Source organism: Convolutriloba macropyga, chromosome 10 (genome assembly GCF_964194025.1).
Source record: "Convolutriloba macropyga chromosome 10, txConMacr16.3, whole genome shotgun sequence".
Lineage (NCBI taxonomy): Eukaryota > Metazoa > Xenacoelomorpha > Acoela > Convolutidae > Convolutriloba > Convolutriloba macropyga.
Window position 1 is genome coordinate 54,890,829 of NC_134477.1, and position 16,424 is coordinate 54,907,252.

At 34.1% G+C, this 16,424-nt stretch overlaps 2 protein-coding genes across 3 annotated transcripts in view; one reads left to right on the forward strand and one right to left on the reverse strand.

Moving 5' to 3' along the window:
- The window catches only part of LOC142348209 (uncharacterized), a 35,538-nt gene that overhangs the window by 5,032 nt on the left and 14,082 nt on the right, over window positions 1-16,424 (reverse strand). For both annotated transcript variants that reach the window (XM_075399473.1, XM_075399474.1), the window contains exons 3-5: window positions 15,334-15,482; window positions 9,157-9,290; window positions 1,404-1,521 (exon numbers count right to left, since the gene is read on the reverse strand). In XM_075399473.1, coding sequence (XP_075255588.1) covers window positions 1,404-1,521; window positions 9,157-9,290; window positions 15,334-15,482 — 401 coding nt within the window. The remainder of the gene's footprint in view (window positions 1-1,403; window positions 1,522-9,156; window positions 9,291-15,333; window positions 15,483-16,424) is intronic.
- Window positions 16,351-16,424, forward strand: part of LOC142348211 (isochorismatase domain-containing protein 2-like) — a 346,917-nt gene continuing 346,843 nt past the window's right edge. The window contains exon 1 of the mRNA XM_075399478.1: window positions 16,351-16,379. The gene's annotated coding sequence lies outside the window, so the exon portion shown is untranslated. The remainder of the gene's footprint in view (window positions 16,380-16,424) is intronic.

The window sequence follows — 16,424 nt, forward strand, 5'->3', positions numbered from 1 at the left end:
TATCCAACAACACTATGTTTATTTATTGAACGTCGACAGCCTCTTGGTTATTTGAGTCTAGAATTCTGTTAGCCCTTTTTTTCGTATAGACTTTCCTATTTTCATGTAATGTTGTTGGGACGAAAAAATAAAAACATTTTCTTGCATGATCACACAATTTTTTTTTCAAATATCATTTACTTAAGCAAATATTATTTACTATGATATAATTACGAGAAATCGCTCTGAACCCAACACCTATGCCGATGCAGAATGCACACAAACCATTTAATTTTTTTTTCAAAACCAATTACAGAAAAAAGAAAAAGAGCACGGCGTCCTATTCAACTCCCAACTCTCTTATCGCAACGCAATTTTAATAGAAAAAGTAGATTGTTTTGCGAGTAGCAAGGTGTAAGGAACGTTGCAAAAAGTAGATTGTTTTGCGAGTAAGGTGTAGGGAACGTTGCAAAAACCGTTTGAATTTAAAAAAAACAGTTTTTGAAAACTGATCTTTGTTGTAAAATTGATTGAATTTGGAGGTGCCCAATCTACCCGATAATTTTCAGATTTTTTCAAAACATTCCCGTGTGAATAAAAGATTATTTTACACTAAACTCCGACACTAAAATAGAACAATGTCCAGAAATATACGATTGAGACAAAAAATGATATGTCTAGACCGTCTCAGATGGAAAATTTTTATACCCAGAACGTTCCGTTTTTGTTGCAGGTTTCATGCGTTCAAAGCCAGACAAACTCCAGTAACTACACATAACTTATGTACTTATGTACAAATTATTTCTTTCATCTATATATCCTCAAATTAATTGGCCTGTTGGTAGGGTTTTCAAAACTTTGCGTAAATTAAAAAAAAAGAATTGTAAAACAATGTTTTGGCTAAATATGATGTACTCCGGTCTTTGAGGGACAAGTTTAATTTTTTTTTCAACTTCAGCTGTTTTGTAAAACAAAAGAAGTACAAATTTTAAAAAAGGCAAATGACTCTTGCGATTTTTTTCCTATCAACATTTTGGTATTTATTTTCATTTCATGTGAGTTTTGGCTTTCTGCCTTGCAGGCTGCCACATAATTAGTGTCTTCATGGCCAAATTTTTAACACGAAAAATTTTAGAGCATCCATTTTCAGACATTTGTGCTTTTATGTCCAGACTTATGTGCATTCGTGTCGACTTTTGTGCGCTCTTTTTTTGCGTTTGTCGAAGATTCCGGACTATGTTATTTTGAACACACGACGCCACTCTCGCCCGTTCATCTTTAGTCTGGATATATTTGGCTCCGTCTGGGACCTTAACTTCAACATTTCTGCATGCTCCTTGACCCATCATTTTGATAATTAAAGTTTCACCGAAAAAAATTTATAAATAATTGTAGGAAAAGCAGATGTTATGAAGTGTCCCCGCCTTTGGTATTTGGAGTGAGAAGAAAGTCAGCATTGTGAGTTATGTCCATCTGTAGCCGTCCGAGTCCAAAACCAACTGTAGTGACTACATTCACACACAGATTTTTGTTGTATTTGGCCTGAAACACGCAGATTGCGGCAGTCCAAAATTTGCCCAATTATATTTGGCCAGCTTCAAGGTTTTCCACTGGAAAGAGCAAAGCGCCTTGATTCCAGCGGTAATCAATAAAACCCGACATTTTATCGGGGTTAACTGAATATCTGTTGGGATGTTAGTAGGAAAAGGGGGGGGGAGGAGCAGCAAACAATATTGGGTTCAGAAAGCCATGATTTAGCGCCATTGATTAATTTATGTTGAGTTACCAAAATCAAATTAAGGTGAAATAATGCCCCGGCCTGAGTGCCATTAAAAATCAGTACTGAATCATAATAAATTAATTCTGTTTTTTTCTATGTGCAGAGCTCTGATCAGGGCACTTATTAGACATTTCATGGTAAATTTCGGAGTAAAATTCTGAGAATTTTCTGAACATCGTGAATTTTTATCTTGATTTTTTTAATGAAAAAATCAAATCAGCTGGAACTTTTAAAAAACTACTAAAAAGCCAATAGCAAAACTTAATTGATTGAATATATGGTTAGAATATATTGGAATACTACCAATAGAGTTAGTTAAAGTTTAAACTTTATTAACTGCAAACTTCTTCGATAGTTCTTTTTTCTACTTCTCTTCACTTTTCTCTCCACTTCTGCATAGTGGATCGTAGAGGTAACCTCAATGCACCCGAGGAAACCACTGATTTCACCCGAGGAAACCGTACCTGTAACCTTCCTCGGATTAGCCGTCCCCTGAAGCTGACACCAGAGCTCCAGGAAAAGACATCTTTGTTCATAAGGGAAAGGTAGAATGTTTCACAGTACTTCCAGTGTGCGTCCAGAACATCAAAAAGACCCCCCCCCCCAAAAAAAAACCACCACCACCACCACCACCACCACCACCACCACCACCACCATTACCCCCGCCATCCATCCACCCAACCCAACCACCATGGCGAAAGGAAAGCCCAATACATCTTGATATCAGAAGCTAAATTTTGTAGCTAAATTTTGTCTCAATTTAGTTCGTCAAAAAATCTCCGTTTGTAATTGCCTCGTACCAAAATATCTAATTTTTAACAATCTGACTGGTTGATAAAGAAATCACTAACTTTAAGCGTTCAATGAACCTAAAACCTAAATTTAACACAGCCTAAACCTCTATTATATATTTTTTATCATATATGGCCTTGACTCGCGAGCAACGACCATGCATCAACTGCCCGTGGGACTTGATATGAATCAATCACAATAAAAACATACTTTTTTTATTTCGGCTTAGGGCGATACCTGAGCAAATTTACGTTAGCACTCGTATTCTAATCAAACAAACGGAGAAAAATTTGAGCAATCCGCCAATCAGAAAACACTACTATCTTTTTCACAATTGTGATTGGCTAGCAAAAAAATTCCTACATTGCTGTTTAAAAAACGTACAGAAATTGTTTGAAAAACATTCTAATATACATAGAAACCCCGAAAGTATATATATTTAACGTAATATCAATTTAATCTAATTACGAAACTTATTAAATAACACGGTTTCTTTATCAATAATTCCGGACTGATTCGGTGAAAAAATAGAAATAGCATTCAAAAGGCGTCAAATGGAGAAGTTTTCAATCTTCTTACAAAAGTTTTTAAGTAGCTGCATAATTCGTCGTCGTTCTTTAATTATGGTCAACTTAACTTATTTTTCTGAATCCACTTCTCAAAAAACTGTCTTCAGTGACCATTTTTACTCGATATGTTGTCATGGGATCATAGGTAAGTCATTAAAGTTATCATGGGATCATAGGTAAGTCATTATCCAGTACAATCATAGTGTTTTGCTGGCTTGAATAAATTCGTTTTCTCGTTTGTGTTGAGCAATGCGCGCAGAATAACATGAAATGCCGAATGATACCAAACAAAGTTTTAAGGCTTTATAGCGATTTTCATAAAATTCCAACGAAAGCTAATGTTCGAAAATTCAGCATCAAAGTTTAAAAATATACATGTCTTAAAATTGTAAAATTGAAACGTTCCCTATCGTTTCAAAATTATACTATAAATGCGCTCTCAATTTTGTTTTATCTATAGCACCTAGACAAAAAAAAATAAAGGTCAACCTTTTTGTACAGCAGGAACAATATCTGTTTATCTAGACAGAATGGAAAATACTTTTACACAAAGATAAAATTTTTAAACATTTAAAATTAATTGAAAATGTAGACGAAGATTGAAATGAATTTTAATGCTCCATTCATTATAGGGGGAAATTTTTTACAGGCTTTCTGCTTGAAAAAGTTTCTACGCATTATAGAGGCATCCCGTGCAATCTCGTTAAGTGCAGATTTTAAATCAAAAAGAAATATTAGAAAAAAAATTAATCCCCCCTCCACTCAAAAGCATACACATACACACATACAACACATAAACACGCACACAGAATGAAACGAAGATTGACAAGTATTTTAATACTCAAATTCTTATAGGGATAAATATTTTACAAGTTTTCTGCTCGAAAACATTTCTATGCATTATAGAGCCACCCCTTGAATTCTCCTAAACGCAGATTTTAAATCTAAAAGAAATATTTGAAAAAAATTAATCTCCCCTCAACGCAAAAGCATACACATACACACACAACACATACACACGCACACACACACAAAACACAACACACGCAAAGTCATCATATCATCACCAACGAAAGCATTTTTTTGTTCTTTGACAAATTGGCTTCTTATTTACATTCCTTCATAAATCATCGATGTCTTTGAGTTCTAAAGTAATGAGATTTTTTTGGAGGTGTATTTGATCGCACTGCCAAGCTATTTCCGTTTTTTTTATTTCTTTTCTTCAAGTGATGAAAAAGAACTTCTTCATATCTTGCAAGTGGATTATTCAAAGGATTTTTGCAAAACAATAGGGTTTGGAGCGTATTAATACCGAAAATTTTTAGCTAACTTTCGGTAATTGTGAAAATTTTTTGACTTTGACATGTTTTTTGTACTCCTATTTGCTCCTGTTTCCTTCATATATCTGTGCAGCCTGGCGTCCTGTATGTGATTTGCTATTTTGCATGCCACATACAAGTTTGCTATTTTGCAGCGGTTGGCATGAAAAAGTTGATGTTGTTCAAATACTTGAAACGTTCGTGCAATTTCTTATGTTAACTTTATCGTGTTTGGGCATGGAGGACTCAGGACGATTTCTATCAGCTGCTTTTCTGTCCTCTTGAAAAGAAACTTTTTTTAAAAAAAAAAAGGAGAAACTAAGAGTAGAGCCGAAGTTAGTGTTTATTGAATCAATGTTTATGAAAATTTGTTCGAAAATGGTCAAAAAGGGATTGTGATGCCTCAAATTGTGTCTTTTGACTAGAAACGATTGGTATTGAAGGCTTAAATGCACGACAAAAAGCGTTTGTTTAAAGTTTTTTATTTAGTTTTTCAGTGATGAATAAAATCAGATTTAAACTTATATTTTGCATATATTGCTTATTGAAAAATCCGCTCATTATTGACGACATTATTGCCGGATACGTTTTCAAAACCAATAAGATGTCATTTTCATGGGACACATAAATTCAAGAAGAAAAGGTGACATTTCTGCATTTTTGAGCTCAAAGTGGTGTGTTTATTCCTGTTTCTGAGTTTCCAGACTAATTATTCTCGACATGGAGTTCATGAAAGTTTTATAAAGGTGCTTCTGTTATTTTTTTTAGTATGCATAGCTAACGAATACTTCAATAGAAAAATGTAGAAAATTGTAAAGCAAATTATTTTTTGTCAATTTTGTGTTTGCTGAAATTAATGGTCAAACAGGGCTTCTTTAGAGGTTTAAAAAGGGTGTTTCTGTTGAATTTAGAGAAGTCTTAGAGGTGAAACATTTGTGCGCTAATATCACGCGATTATCAAAATGAACCTCATGAGAAAAATGAATAAAAATTACAAAAATTTGCCCGTTTTCTAATTTTTGCCAAAGAAACACATTTCCAATGTAAAAAGAATAATGATAATAAATCAAATTATTGATTAATTGAAAAATTTTGTCTAAAATTTGCCATTAAATAAGATTTGCGCAAACATGCAAGAAAATTCTTTTTATATGTTGGCAACAATTATTAGCATTAAAAATGTTGAAAACACAGTGCGACAGGAAAAATGTTTCGTAAAAATAAATACTACTGCTGTTAGCAACAATTGATTTTATTTAGTTCTATTGAAGGTAAGAAAAAAACAGAAACATCTATCTTGTTGGTTTCTTATCAAAAACAAAACGTTGAAAATTTTGAAAATTTTTGAAAATGGAGAACACATTAATATTAAAAAAAGGTTTCACTTACGAATCGCTTTAAAATGCCGCCACAATTTTTTATGCACAATATATCCTTTAACACAATTTTATTTGATGTAGTTGTTTCAGTTCTGATAATAAGCAAACTATGGGAAAAAACTGGAAATTTAGATGAATTGCCAAAAAGACTTAAAGGGTTTAAAAACGCTTATATTTCCGAAAAAGAGAGACCATTAATTTTTTCAGCCGTTCAGCATTGCAAAAGCAAATTAAAGAAAAACCGGAGAGATGGTTTTTTGCACCTTTATCTTTTCAACTTTCAATTGACTTAAAAATTAGAAATTTTGAATCGTAACTTTTTTATTTAAGACTGTTCAAAATTGCAGCATATTTTTTGTCATAACTGAAATTTGTCATAACTGAAACTCAAAACAAATGTGCATAAGAAGTGACCATCCTACCAGTGAAAACCTTCGAAAACATCCTAAACAAACAATTGGCTTGCAAAATCAGCTCTGCCCGGGATGACAAAGAGTTTTAATCATACAACTTTCACATTGTGAAACTTCGACTTCATTCATTTAAAAAAAAGTAGAAAAAGTAGAATTACAACTTAACAATCAATGAAATTTCTTTGACTAAAGTTTTTCATAATCGGAAATTCTCTGACTTTAGCTTTTCATAGACGCCATTTAAAATTGTATTTTAATATCTTGGATTTATTCTGTTTTGAGCCCCCTGTGTTTCTTATGCCCCCGTTACAAATTAAGCGTTGTATAGCACGTTACCATATAAAAAATTAGCACGTGCGCTTGGTTGGCATAAAAGATATATGCCCACTTAGCTGGGGGAATACAATAAATCCTATAAAATTTTCGATTGTGAAGTGAACTCGGACACATATTAGCAACTGCAATTTGAAGGCTAGAAGTAGAAATAAAACAAAATTGAGCTGCTGTACTTCTCAGGAGATTCCTCTCAGATTGTGAGTAACTTTACGCTTCGATTTTGAGTCTCATCGGTATCGTACATTATAAACAACAATTTTTTTGAGAAAAATCTCGTGTGAACCACACAGCAACACGCAGAAGAGGTCTTAATTTAAATGTGCATCTTTTCCGTTTGTGCCCTCCCAGCTTAGTGGGGCATATTTTTTGCACCTCCCAGACACACCTGCGATATTATCAAAATAATGATTTACTATGAAAAGGAACGTGCTCTGTAAATCGGGGAGCATAACCTACTGGGGGAGCACAAACGGAAAAGATCCTTAAATGTATATAAAGTATAAACAAGTATATTTCATCCTGTAATGTTCCACCGTTTTTCAACGTTGTATAGGTCACGTAACTCTGATTAAGTCTTTGACAAAACCTGCGAAATGAGAACCGCATGGCCGTATTTTTAAACTCAATTTTTTGTAAAAAGTAATTTAAAATAATAACCATATGTTAAAAATCACTTGAAACAAAAACTACTTTAAATCATTCAAACAAAATGATAAACATCAATCAATTTTCTAAAACAATCTTATTATAAATTTTCCTCCAAATGTTTTCTTCCTAAAAATAAAACTAACTTTTAAAAGTTCCTACGTTACTATTCAAAGGAAATTTTTGATGTTATGAGAGCAAAAATTAGTTCAACGTTTCCTTAAAACGTTTTCATTTTTTGCCAACCGAAGCCACTGTGATATCTGTTTCCATTTTGTATGCATTGACGGACAATTTAATTCATTCCATAGTTGATTTTGACATTATGTCTAATTTTGAATTGTTTTGTTTGTGTATTTTGATGAAGATTAAAATACCCGTATCAATTCTCAGCATTTTCCGGTATTGCTATATCATAATGATATTTGATTAGCGAAATTTCTACTGTTATTAGCTCAGCTGGTAAGATCTTTGACTGAATTAGCAGATTTATTGTTTTGTCATATTTTTTGCGTAGAAAGCAAATTTTTATTCCCCAGTTAATCTGTCAATGAGGGCGTTTCAGGTTTTTTTGCAAATAAATTTTTAAAAAAGAATTCCGAAAACACAAGTGATTCTAACAGAATGCTCGCGTTCAGCTGAATTTGATGTCTTATTAAATATATTGATCTTATAACAAGAGCCAACTTCTTTACGGTTTCATTCAGATGCTCATCGAAATTAAAGTTCATCTCAATTTGAATACCAAGATATGTGCAGCTTTTTTGTGTTGTGAGAACTTCGTTTTTGTAAAGAATAGATCCAAAATCAGAATTTTTGCCCGCTAAAAAATATTCTCTATTCGCTAGGAAAATAGCAAAAGTGTCATTGCTTTGATCTAAAATAGACGAAACGGTTTCAACCAGTTGTAAAACCGCATTGGTTGCTGTCTTTTTTCTGAAAGATGAATTGCTGTTTATTCATGATTTTATGCTTCTCAATGAAATCCATCATCTGAGTCAGAAGGAGGCGCTCAAAAAGTTTTGCAAAACTGGGAGTTACAGAAATTGGTCGGTAGTTTGTGCTATCTAATTTATCACCTTTTTGAAAATTAGTTTTACATAGACTAGTTTCATTTTAGTTGGGAAAATTTTCTCCATAATACACTCATTTAAGGCAAACTGTAGATGTACCCCTATAGCTAATTTGCAAAGTCATTTTAGCACCTTAAGCTAAGTTTGCTTAAATCGCGTGCTTTGCAGATTTAGAAATGGCAGATTTCAGCTTTGCAACATACTTTAGTAACAGATTTAAAATTTGCTCGTCCGTGATTTAAGCAAGTTTACCCAACTCTGTTAAGGTCACTTCGAATTTCTGACGTACAGCTCAAAATCGCTACCCCATTCTCGACGGACGGCAGGTTTATCAGTAATTTTACCATAGTCAAATAACGTGTTTTTAAATCACGTCAAATAACGTCAAATAACGTGTTTTTAGTCACTGTATACTGGAAAGTCTGACACTGCAGAAATATGGCATTTTAAAACTTACACGTGCGAGTTTGAAGCTTCGGATCCTTTCTTTTTTGCCCCCAGTACGTTCTGCACCCCCCCCCCCCCCCCTCAGTTACACAATTACAGATTACGTGCCATTATATAGTAAATCATTATGTAAAAATATAGCCTGTGCGTCTGTGGGTGCAAATAGTATACACCCACTAAGCTGGGGGGGCACAAAAAGGAAAAGACGGATCTATTTTGTCCCCCCCCCCCCCCACAGTGCTTTTTATGACCCCCAGTTACAAATTATATGTTGTTATATAGCACGTTACTTTGTAAGAAAATAGCACGTGCGCCTGGGGGTCATAAAAGATTTATGCTCACTAAGGTGGGGGGGGGGGGGGGGCAAAACATAATAGATCCGAAAAGACAACCAATTTCCATCTGCTTCTTTTTGGAAACTGACCTTGATCAAGTTGAGTTGTCGGCCATTACTGCTGAAGTTAAGAGATTTGGCTAGAAACACCAATGGAGTCAAACCTTTTCTTATCCCGTATTTTGAGTAGATTTTCAACTGGTCGGTACAGCATTTGCCTCGTTCTGAAATCAACACGATTTTAGAAGTATTCTGCGCCACATATGTGTAACTGTAATTTGATATAATGAACACATTCCAACACCGATGTCACGGTTTTTATGTAGGGTCATGCCGCATTTTCAGAACTAGATGTTATAGCCCCTACTCCCGAATAAGAAAAACGTAATTATAATAAAGGGCGATTATTTTTGTGATGAGGCTATAATGGAAAAAAAACACAAAAACTAAGCGTAATTGTTGCGTGATAACTCTAAGAGTTGACCTAGAGGATGATTGGAATTTGAATTCCCTGAAAAAAATCTGCTTTTTTCAACAATTTGTTTCGATCAAGTTCCATCTAGCACAAATCGCTGTTTAGATTAAATTTCATTAAATCGATGTTTAGATTAAATTTCATTAAATCGATGTTTAGATTAAATTTCATTAAATCGATGTTTAGATTAAATTTCATTAAATCGCTGTTTAGATTAAATTTCATTAAATCGATGTTTAGATTAAATTTCATTAAATCGATGTTCAGATTAAATTTCATTAAATCGATGTTTAGATTAAATTTCATTAAATCGATGTTTAGATTAAATTTCATTAAATCGCTGTTTAGATTAAATTTCATTAAATCGATGTTTAGACTAAATTTCATTAAATCGATGTTTAGATTAAATTTCATTAAATCAATGTTTAGATTAAATTTCATTAAATAGATGTTTAGATTAAATTTCATTAAATCGATGTTTATATTAAATTTCATTAAATCGATGTTCAGATTAAATTTCATTAAATCGATGTTTAGATTAAATTTCATTAAATCGATGTTTAGATTAAATTTCTTTAAATCGATGTTTAGATTTGGTGGCAAAACTTTAAAACTTAGCAAGTTTTTTATGTAAAAATGGATAGCGTCAGTGCTGACTAGACTAAACCCTAACAAAGTATCAATGCAATCTCTTCTGTAATTATACAAGAAACAACTGTAAGATGCCTACGAGAAAAAATTGTCGCTGGTTTAACTGGCGAGGAAATGACTGGCAAATTTTTTGAAAAACAACAGTTGGAAGGTGTTCCTCGTGGCATAGTGGGTTCAATACATGGACTAAGACAATCAAACGACGATAGATCACATGATGATCGTTTATCATTAATAGCCGCGAAGCGTTAGCGGCTATTATTGGGGACATCGGGTTTTCTTTAATTCGTCGTCTCCCGCGACAATTCTTGCGAACATTAACTTTTTCAATTTCAGTGAAGTCTACTGCTTTGCACTGAAAAATTGTGTTCATGACGTCATTTGTTCTGCTTTAAGGTCAGTTGCATGACTTATCTCACTCAGAAAAATGGCTTCGGAGCTCACTTAAATGAACTTTAATTTATATGAAGATATACTAGTTAAAGATCAATAGTGTGCATCTAAATAGTGCCAAACCTATATGCCCTAAATCTTGAGTATTAGACTCTCGAGATTTCGATTGCAAAATATAATTTTGAAAAAAAACTCTATTGGGGCTTCGTCCTTATAGAGCTTATGTGTCTCTTAAAAATGACAGTCCGAATCTAAACCAAAAACTCTAGTGGACCGGTGGTCAATATGTCTATCTTTTTTTTATTTTTTTCAATTCCATGGAAAGCCACAAGCGTCTATCAAGGCTATTCCAGGCAATCTGCCTGCTATGCGTGTTGTTTTATGGTTTGCAAAAAAGAATGAAGAATTAAGAGATACACACGAAAAACTTCTATTCACATGCCTCGTTTCTGATTGGTTGCAGGAACTTTTTCAATTCCATCAAAAGAAATACTGCGTTCCGAATTATTATGAACTTCGGTCCAGAGCTTTTACCTTCAAAAAAATAACCAGAAATATTGTCGAATGGTGCCTAGATGCACCTGTGAAGCGATATACACCTTAGAGGGTGTAAAATCAGGTGATCTTTTATCAATGTTTTTTACGGGATTTGCGGTAAGAAAAGGAGCAATTGAGAGATACACATAAAAAATCCGATGTACATGACGCTGCGGATTGTGGTAAGTCCAAAAACGTAGAAGACTCCTCTGAAAACTTTTTCAAAATAAGTCCTCAATACAGATACTATATTAGGCCAGAAAAAATTCTCATAGTTAACCAAGATTATGCCAAGGAACTCAAAAGATGCCTAATTTATAATGAGTAGTTTTATCGAACAACAGTTTGAAACAGCTTGTTGATTAAAAATTAGAAAAACTAGTAAAAAACGACTTGATTATCTGAGCAATAAATCAGATTTTTGTCCTCAAAAATTAGTTTCTGTCTTTTCAAATTCTAATCAAGCCGTTGAGTTCCTTCGAATTAGACTCATTGCACTGTGAAAAATTAAACCAAAAAGTGCCCCATAACAACTAGTTTTTGTTAATTTGTTAAATGTTACAGAAAAGCAGAGCATCAGCGACAAACAGCCTGATTTACGTAGTTTTTGAGCTAAAAACTGGTCATCAAAGGCTGACTCAAAAGAAAGTATTGTTGGATATGTCGAATAAGTTATTCAATTTGATATCGATCTTTTTTTCGAATGAAACTTATTTAAAAGCTGAAGCAAGTAATTCAAAAATGAAACAAAGTTTTTTGTTCTTAACAGAAAGAGATGTCTTCTATGCACCTTTTCATCACAACTTTTCAGAAAGAGCGATCAAAAAGCTAGGGAACAATTTGAGCAACGGTTTTTCTCTGCACTAACTTCCAGTATACCCAAAGATTTTTTCATATAAACAGAACCAGACCAACGTCATTTATACTTTTTTATCACAATAACTCAAAAGAAGGGAACAAAAATCTGGATAAAAGTTTGAGCAATGGTTTTCCTGTCAACTCACTACCACCGTATCCAAAAAGGCCACTTGGTTAACAAAGAAATAATTCATTTATGCGATTGCAGTACATAATTTTCAAGCCAAAAAGGACTCGGAGAAAGCGATAGATGTGGTGAGGACTTCAGTTTTCAATTAACAATCATATGCAAAAAAGTGGTTTTACTCTCAAGGGCCTGTCACAACTGTCTCAAAAGGAAATTTAGCTAGCAGTGTTTGGTCCTAAAACGAAAAACCCCATGTTAAGGGAACACTCGGAGCAAGCCATAACTCATAGCCTCTCCCTTAATGGTTTAAGTAAAGCAACTACAAGACCATCTTGCTTCGAAATGTGGGTCATTAACTGCAAAAAACAGCAAAAGAAGTACTTCATAGCTGCAAAAATTGTACCAACGTTTTTTAAGCTTGTTTGAAAGACATATCTACTGTAGTCTCAGTTTTCAGCTGGATAAAAAAATGGCCCAAAACTTATTTTTCCGAAGACTAGGCGATAAGTTTGTGGAGTTTAGTAAAAATGAGAGGATTCAAAAGCAACTAAATTGACTTGTATTAGAACAATTTTTTTTGTATTCGTACGAGCAGCCAACTTTGCATAGCAAAAACTATACATGCAGGTGGCCTTTCTTTCAATTTGAAGTCGCTTTTGTCACTCACGCAAAATGAGCGGAGTATCATGTAACTTGAAAAAATGCCGATTTCTGTTAAAACGTTTTATCTGAGTAGGGTGAGAGAGGGCATTTATTCAATATCTGGCTTCTTTTCACTGGCTCAAAATGTTTTTGAAACATAAATAGCTCAAGGTCAATATTAATCACAGTCGTTTACATCCATTTTTTGTCTAACTTTTCGAATGAAAAAGTTGTTCTTTTGAATGTTTCCTCGTTAAAAAAGTGCCGCTGAATAAAAATTTTTGAGAAAATTTAAGTTTGTGATATCGATTGTTTTTGCCATTTGTATGATTGTATTTTTTGCAATTTCAGCAGTTTCAAGTTAAATTTTTGCCATTTTTACAAACACGTTAAGATACCATGCATGAAACCAAACATGGCAGGAATAAAACAAAAAAATCTGGGAGTTTTTATGAGCAAAGCAAGACTACGTGATCAAAGAATAAAATTTTCTTTCTTCCTGTATTTTTCTATATTTTGATTCAAAAGCATTATTGATACTGGTGATCTTTTCAATCTGATGTAATCAATTTGTTGATCCAGAGTAGTTACCGGGTTTATCGGAAACTGACCGGGCAATTATTTTTTTTTCTGGAGCCGAACCGGGAAGTCACCACGAAAACAACTGGGATATTACTGAGAAATTAACAAGAAAAACACCTACTCTAACCAAGAGCATACTCAGCGCATGAAAGTCTCAAATTTCTTTTCGAATTGAGTTTTGGTTAATTTTTTTGAAAGTAGATGAATATAAACTTTAACTTTTTTTCAACATGGGATTTGCAGGAGGCCTAATTTTTTTGCACAAGAAAGATTAGATTTCTGTTTTTTAAGAAATAAATTTGAGTTTCAGGAAACTGACACCACATAAACAGAAACCAGCAGCACGTCAATCGTCAGCCATAAAGTGCCTTGGGGTAAAAAACAACGCTCTAACTGGGATACAATGAAATTATTAAATGTTGGGAGATACAAAATAAATTCTAAGATTCATTCAAATTACTTTATTCTGATTACAAGTTGAAGAAAGAAATATTGTTTGGTCATATTTAATGATTCGTTTTTAATCAGCCAAAATCAGAAATCAATATTGATTGATACTGCAATATTCATATACCGTTATACCAAGTCGAATTCATCGTTTGTGTAATGAGAAAAAGCAAATAAAAAGAACTTGTTATCCAGAAAGGAGTAAAAGAACTTCTTTGAGCCAAAGAGAAAACAGTGGAAAATGCAAAGTTGACAAAAAAATAGTTTATTTGCAATCTTTCCTTCCTTCTGATATAGTATGTCTCCAAGGCCATATTTCGTAGAAATTGTTGTCTTGTTGCTTGATTGAGGCCTCTTTTGCCTTCTCTTTTTGCAGCACTTCAAAGGTTTTTCTTTGACAGCGGCTCTTCGATGTTCAAAGCAGTTGATGTCTTTTTTTTCCTATTTAAATTGTCAGCCATTTTAAGTTACTTGGAAAAAGTTATCTAATTGTGTTGCATAATAAAAATTTGTTCGCTTATTTTTGTGCTATGCTATTTTTAGCGTCTGTTAAGATTTTGCGGAAAGATAAAGAAGAAATAATACGGATGTAAAAAGATAAAGAAAAAAACACAGAGATTTAAAAACGGTTTTAAGCGCAAACTTAAAAAAGAAAAAAAAAACAAAAAAAGATGTCGCGACGCAGTTTTGTGGATTTAGAATGGTAAAGTGAATTTAATTTTTTTATGATGCCTTTTTCTCTTTACTTTCAAATTCACACTGTTTTTCATTCGGCTAAGATATCTGAAGACTAGTTAGAGTAGACCGCTCTCGGTTTTTTAGTATAGAAGTGTTCTTCGTCAGTTTGAGTTCCTTGGACAAAGAATAGATGAATTATAGTTGTTTGATTGCTGCTTAATCTTGGTCTGACGGTATTTTCACCAAACAATATTTTCTTTCCAGATTTTGCGGGTCAAAATTTGTATAACTTGAAGTTAAATTAGATGTTTTGCGGGGAAAAAGTAATGCACTAATTAATTGACTAAGTAGTGCACTTTTGTGTGCACTAAGTTTTTTATGAATCTTGGGATTTTTTTGTCCCCCCCCAGGAAAAATGAAATTCATATTACGCCCCCAGGCACGCGTTTTTTTACATATTAACGTGTAACTGGGGCGTATAAAACACGGTGGGGGGCAAACTGAATAGATCTGAATCTGGTTAGAATTGGGAAATAATTTTGCATGGTATTACAACAAAGTCATTTTGGAGATCTTTTGGGAGCTTTGCCGTTTGTACGCTTCGACACCCCCACCCCCTCCCATCCACCCAGATCGTTGTTGCAGAGCACGTGCAATTAAATAGTAAATCATTGTGAAAAATATGGCCCGTGCGTCTGGGGGATTCAAATAATATGCGCACCCACTAAGCCGGGGGGTGCGGGGGTGGGGGGCAAAAACGGAAAAGATCTAATCTTCGAAATAAAATTTCTGTAAGAATCTTTGTAAAAAATTTTACACGGCTGTACTCATGGAAATTAACGGCCTAATTCTTTCATGGATGGGAAAAAGCGGTTACCTTCTGGCACATCAATTGAAAATGAGAACCAATTCAGTTCTTTGTAGAGTCCATTCAACATGGAGTAGAAGACGAACTCGTCACTCTCATCCATCTCTCTTTCATACTTCTTTCCCTCCACGTAGTAACCGGTCATGCAGAACCTTGTGCTTAAACAAAAACCGGATCTATTCTGTTTCTGCCCCCCCCCCCCCCCCCAGCTTAGTGAGCATAAATTTTTTATGACCCTCAGGCGCACGTGCTATTTTCTTACATAGTAGCGTGCTATATAACATATAATTTGTAACTGGGGGTCATAAAAAACACTGGGGTGGGGGGGGGGGGACAGAATAGATCCCAAAAACCAAAACATCAAAATTTTCTATATTTTTATCTTGCCCGACCTGTTTCGTTCAGCCCCCCAACCCCCATTAACCTCCCCCCCCCCGGCCCCATTCATCATCACTGTCAAAATCACTCGAACCAATAGACCTTTGTGGCCCAACTTTATGGTCAGAGACAGCAATATGGCCTAATAATTCCATATATCCACCGCTAATAAGTTGTATATTGTTCGCTTCTTCAAAACTATAATTCGTTGAAAATTGAACGGTTCCTCATTAGATTTAGACTTTTCGAATATAATTTACTTCCGGTCGGGATAGAGTTCTAGACATCTGGTTTTTTATCTGCTTAGATCGATTGTAATCTTGCAAGGACGTGTTGCTACTGTGACAAAAGTAGCATCCGAGTTGTCGCTCTCCGTGTCAACGACGAAACACGACGTTTGGTTTATTTATTATCTAAATTTTTATTTTTTGAGACTGGATGAAAACAAGAAAACACAAAATTAAAGGTTGAGAAGCTTAAAAACACACAGGAGTTGAAATAAATTAATCATCTCTGTCTCCGATAGTCAAGCTGCCATTTATTATTAGCTGTTTGATTCCAGTGTTCAAAGTTACATTTCAACTAATTATAATTTTTTGTCCTAAACTTATTGTCTTATAGGACACTAAGTTTAGGACAAGAAAATTAGCCTAATTGTTGTGATAAACTTATTAAATAGTTTAGGATGAGTTATGACCAAACCGGCAATGACGTCAATAGAC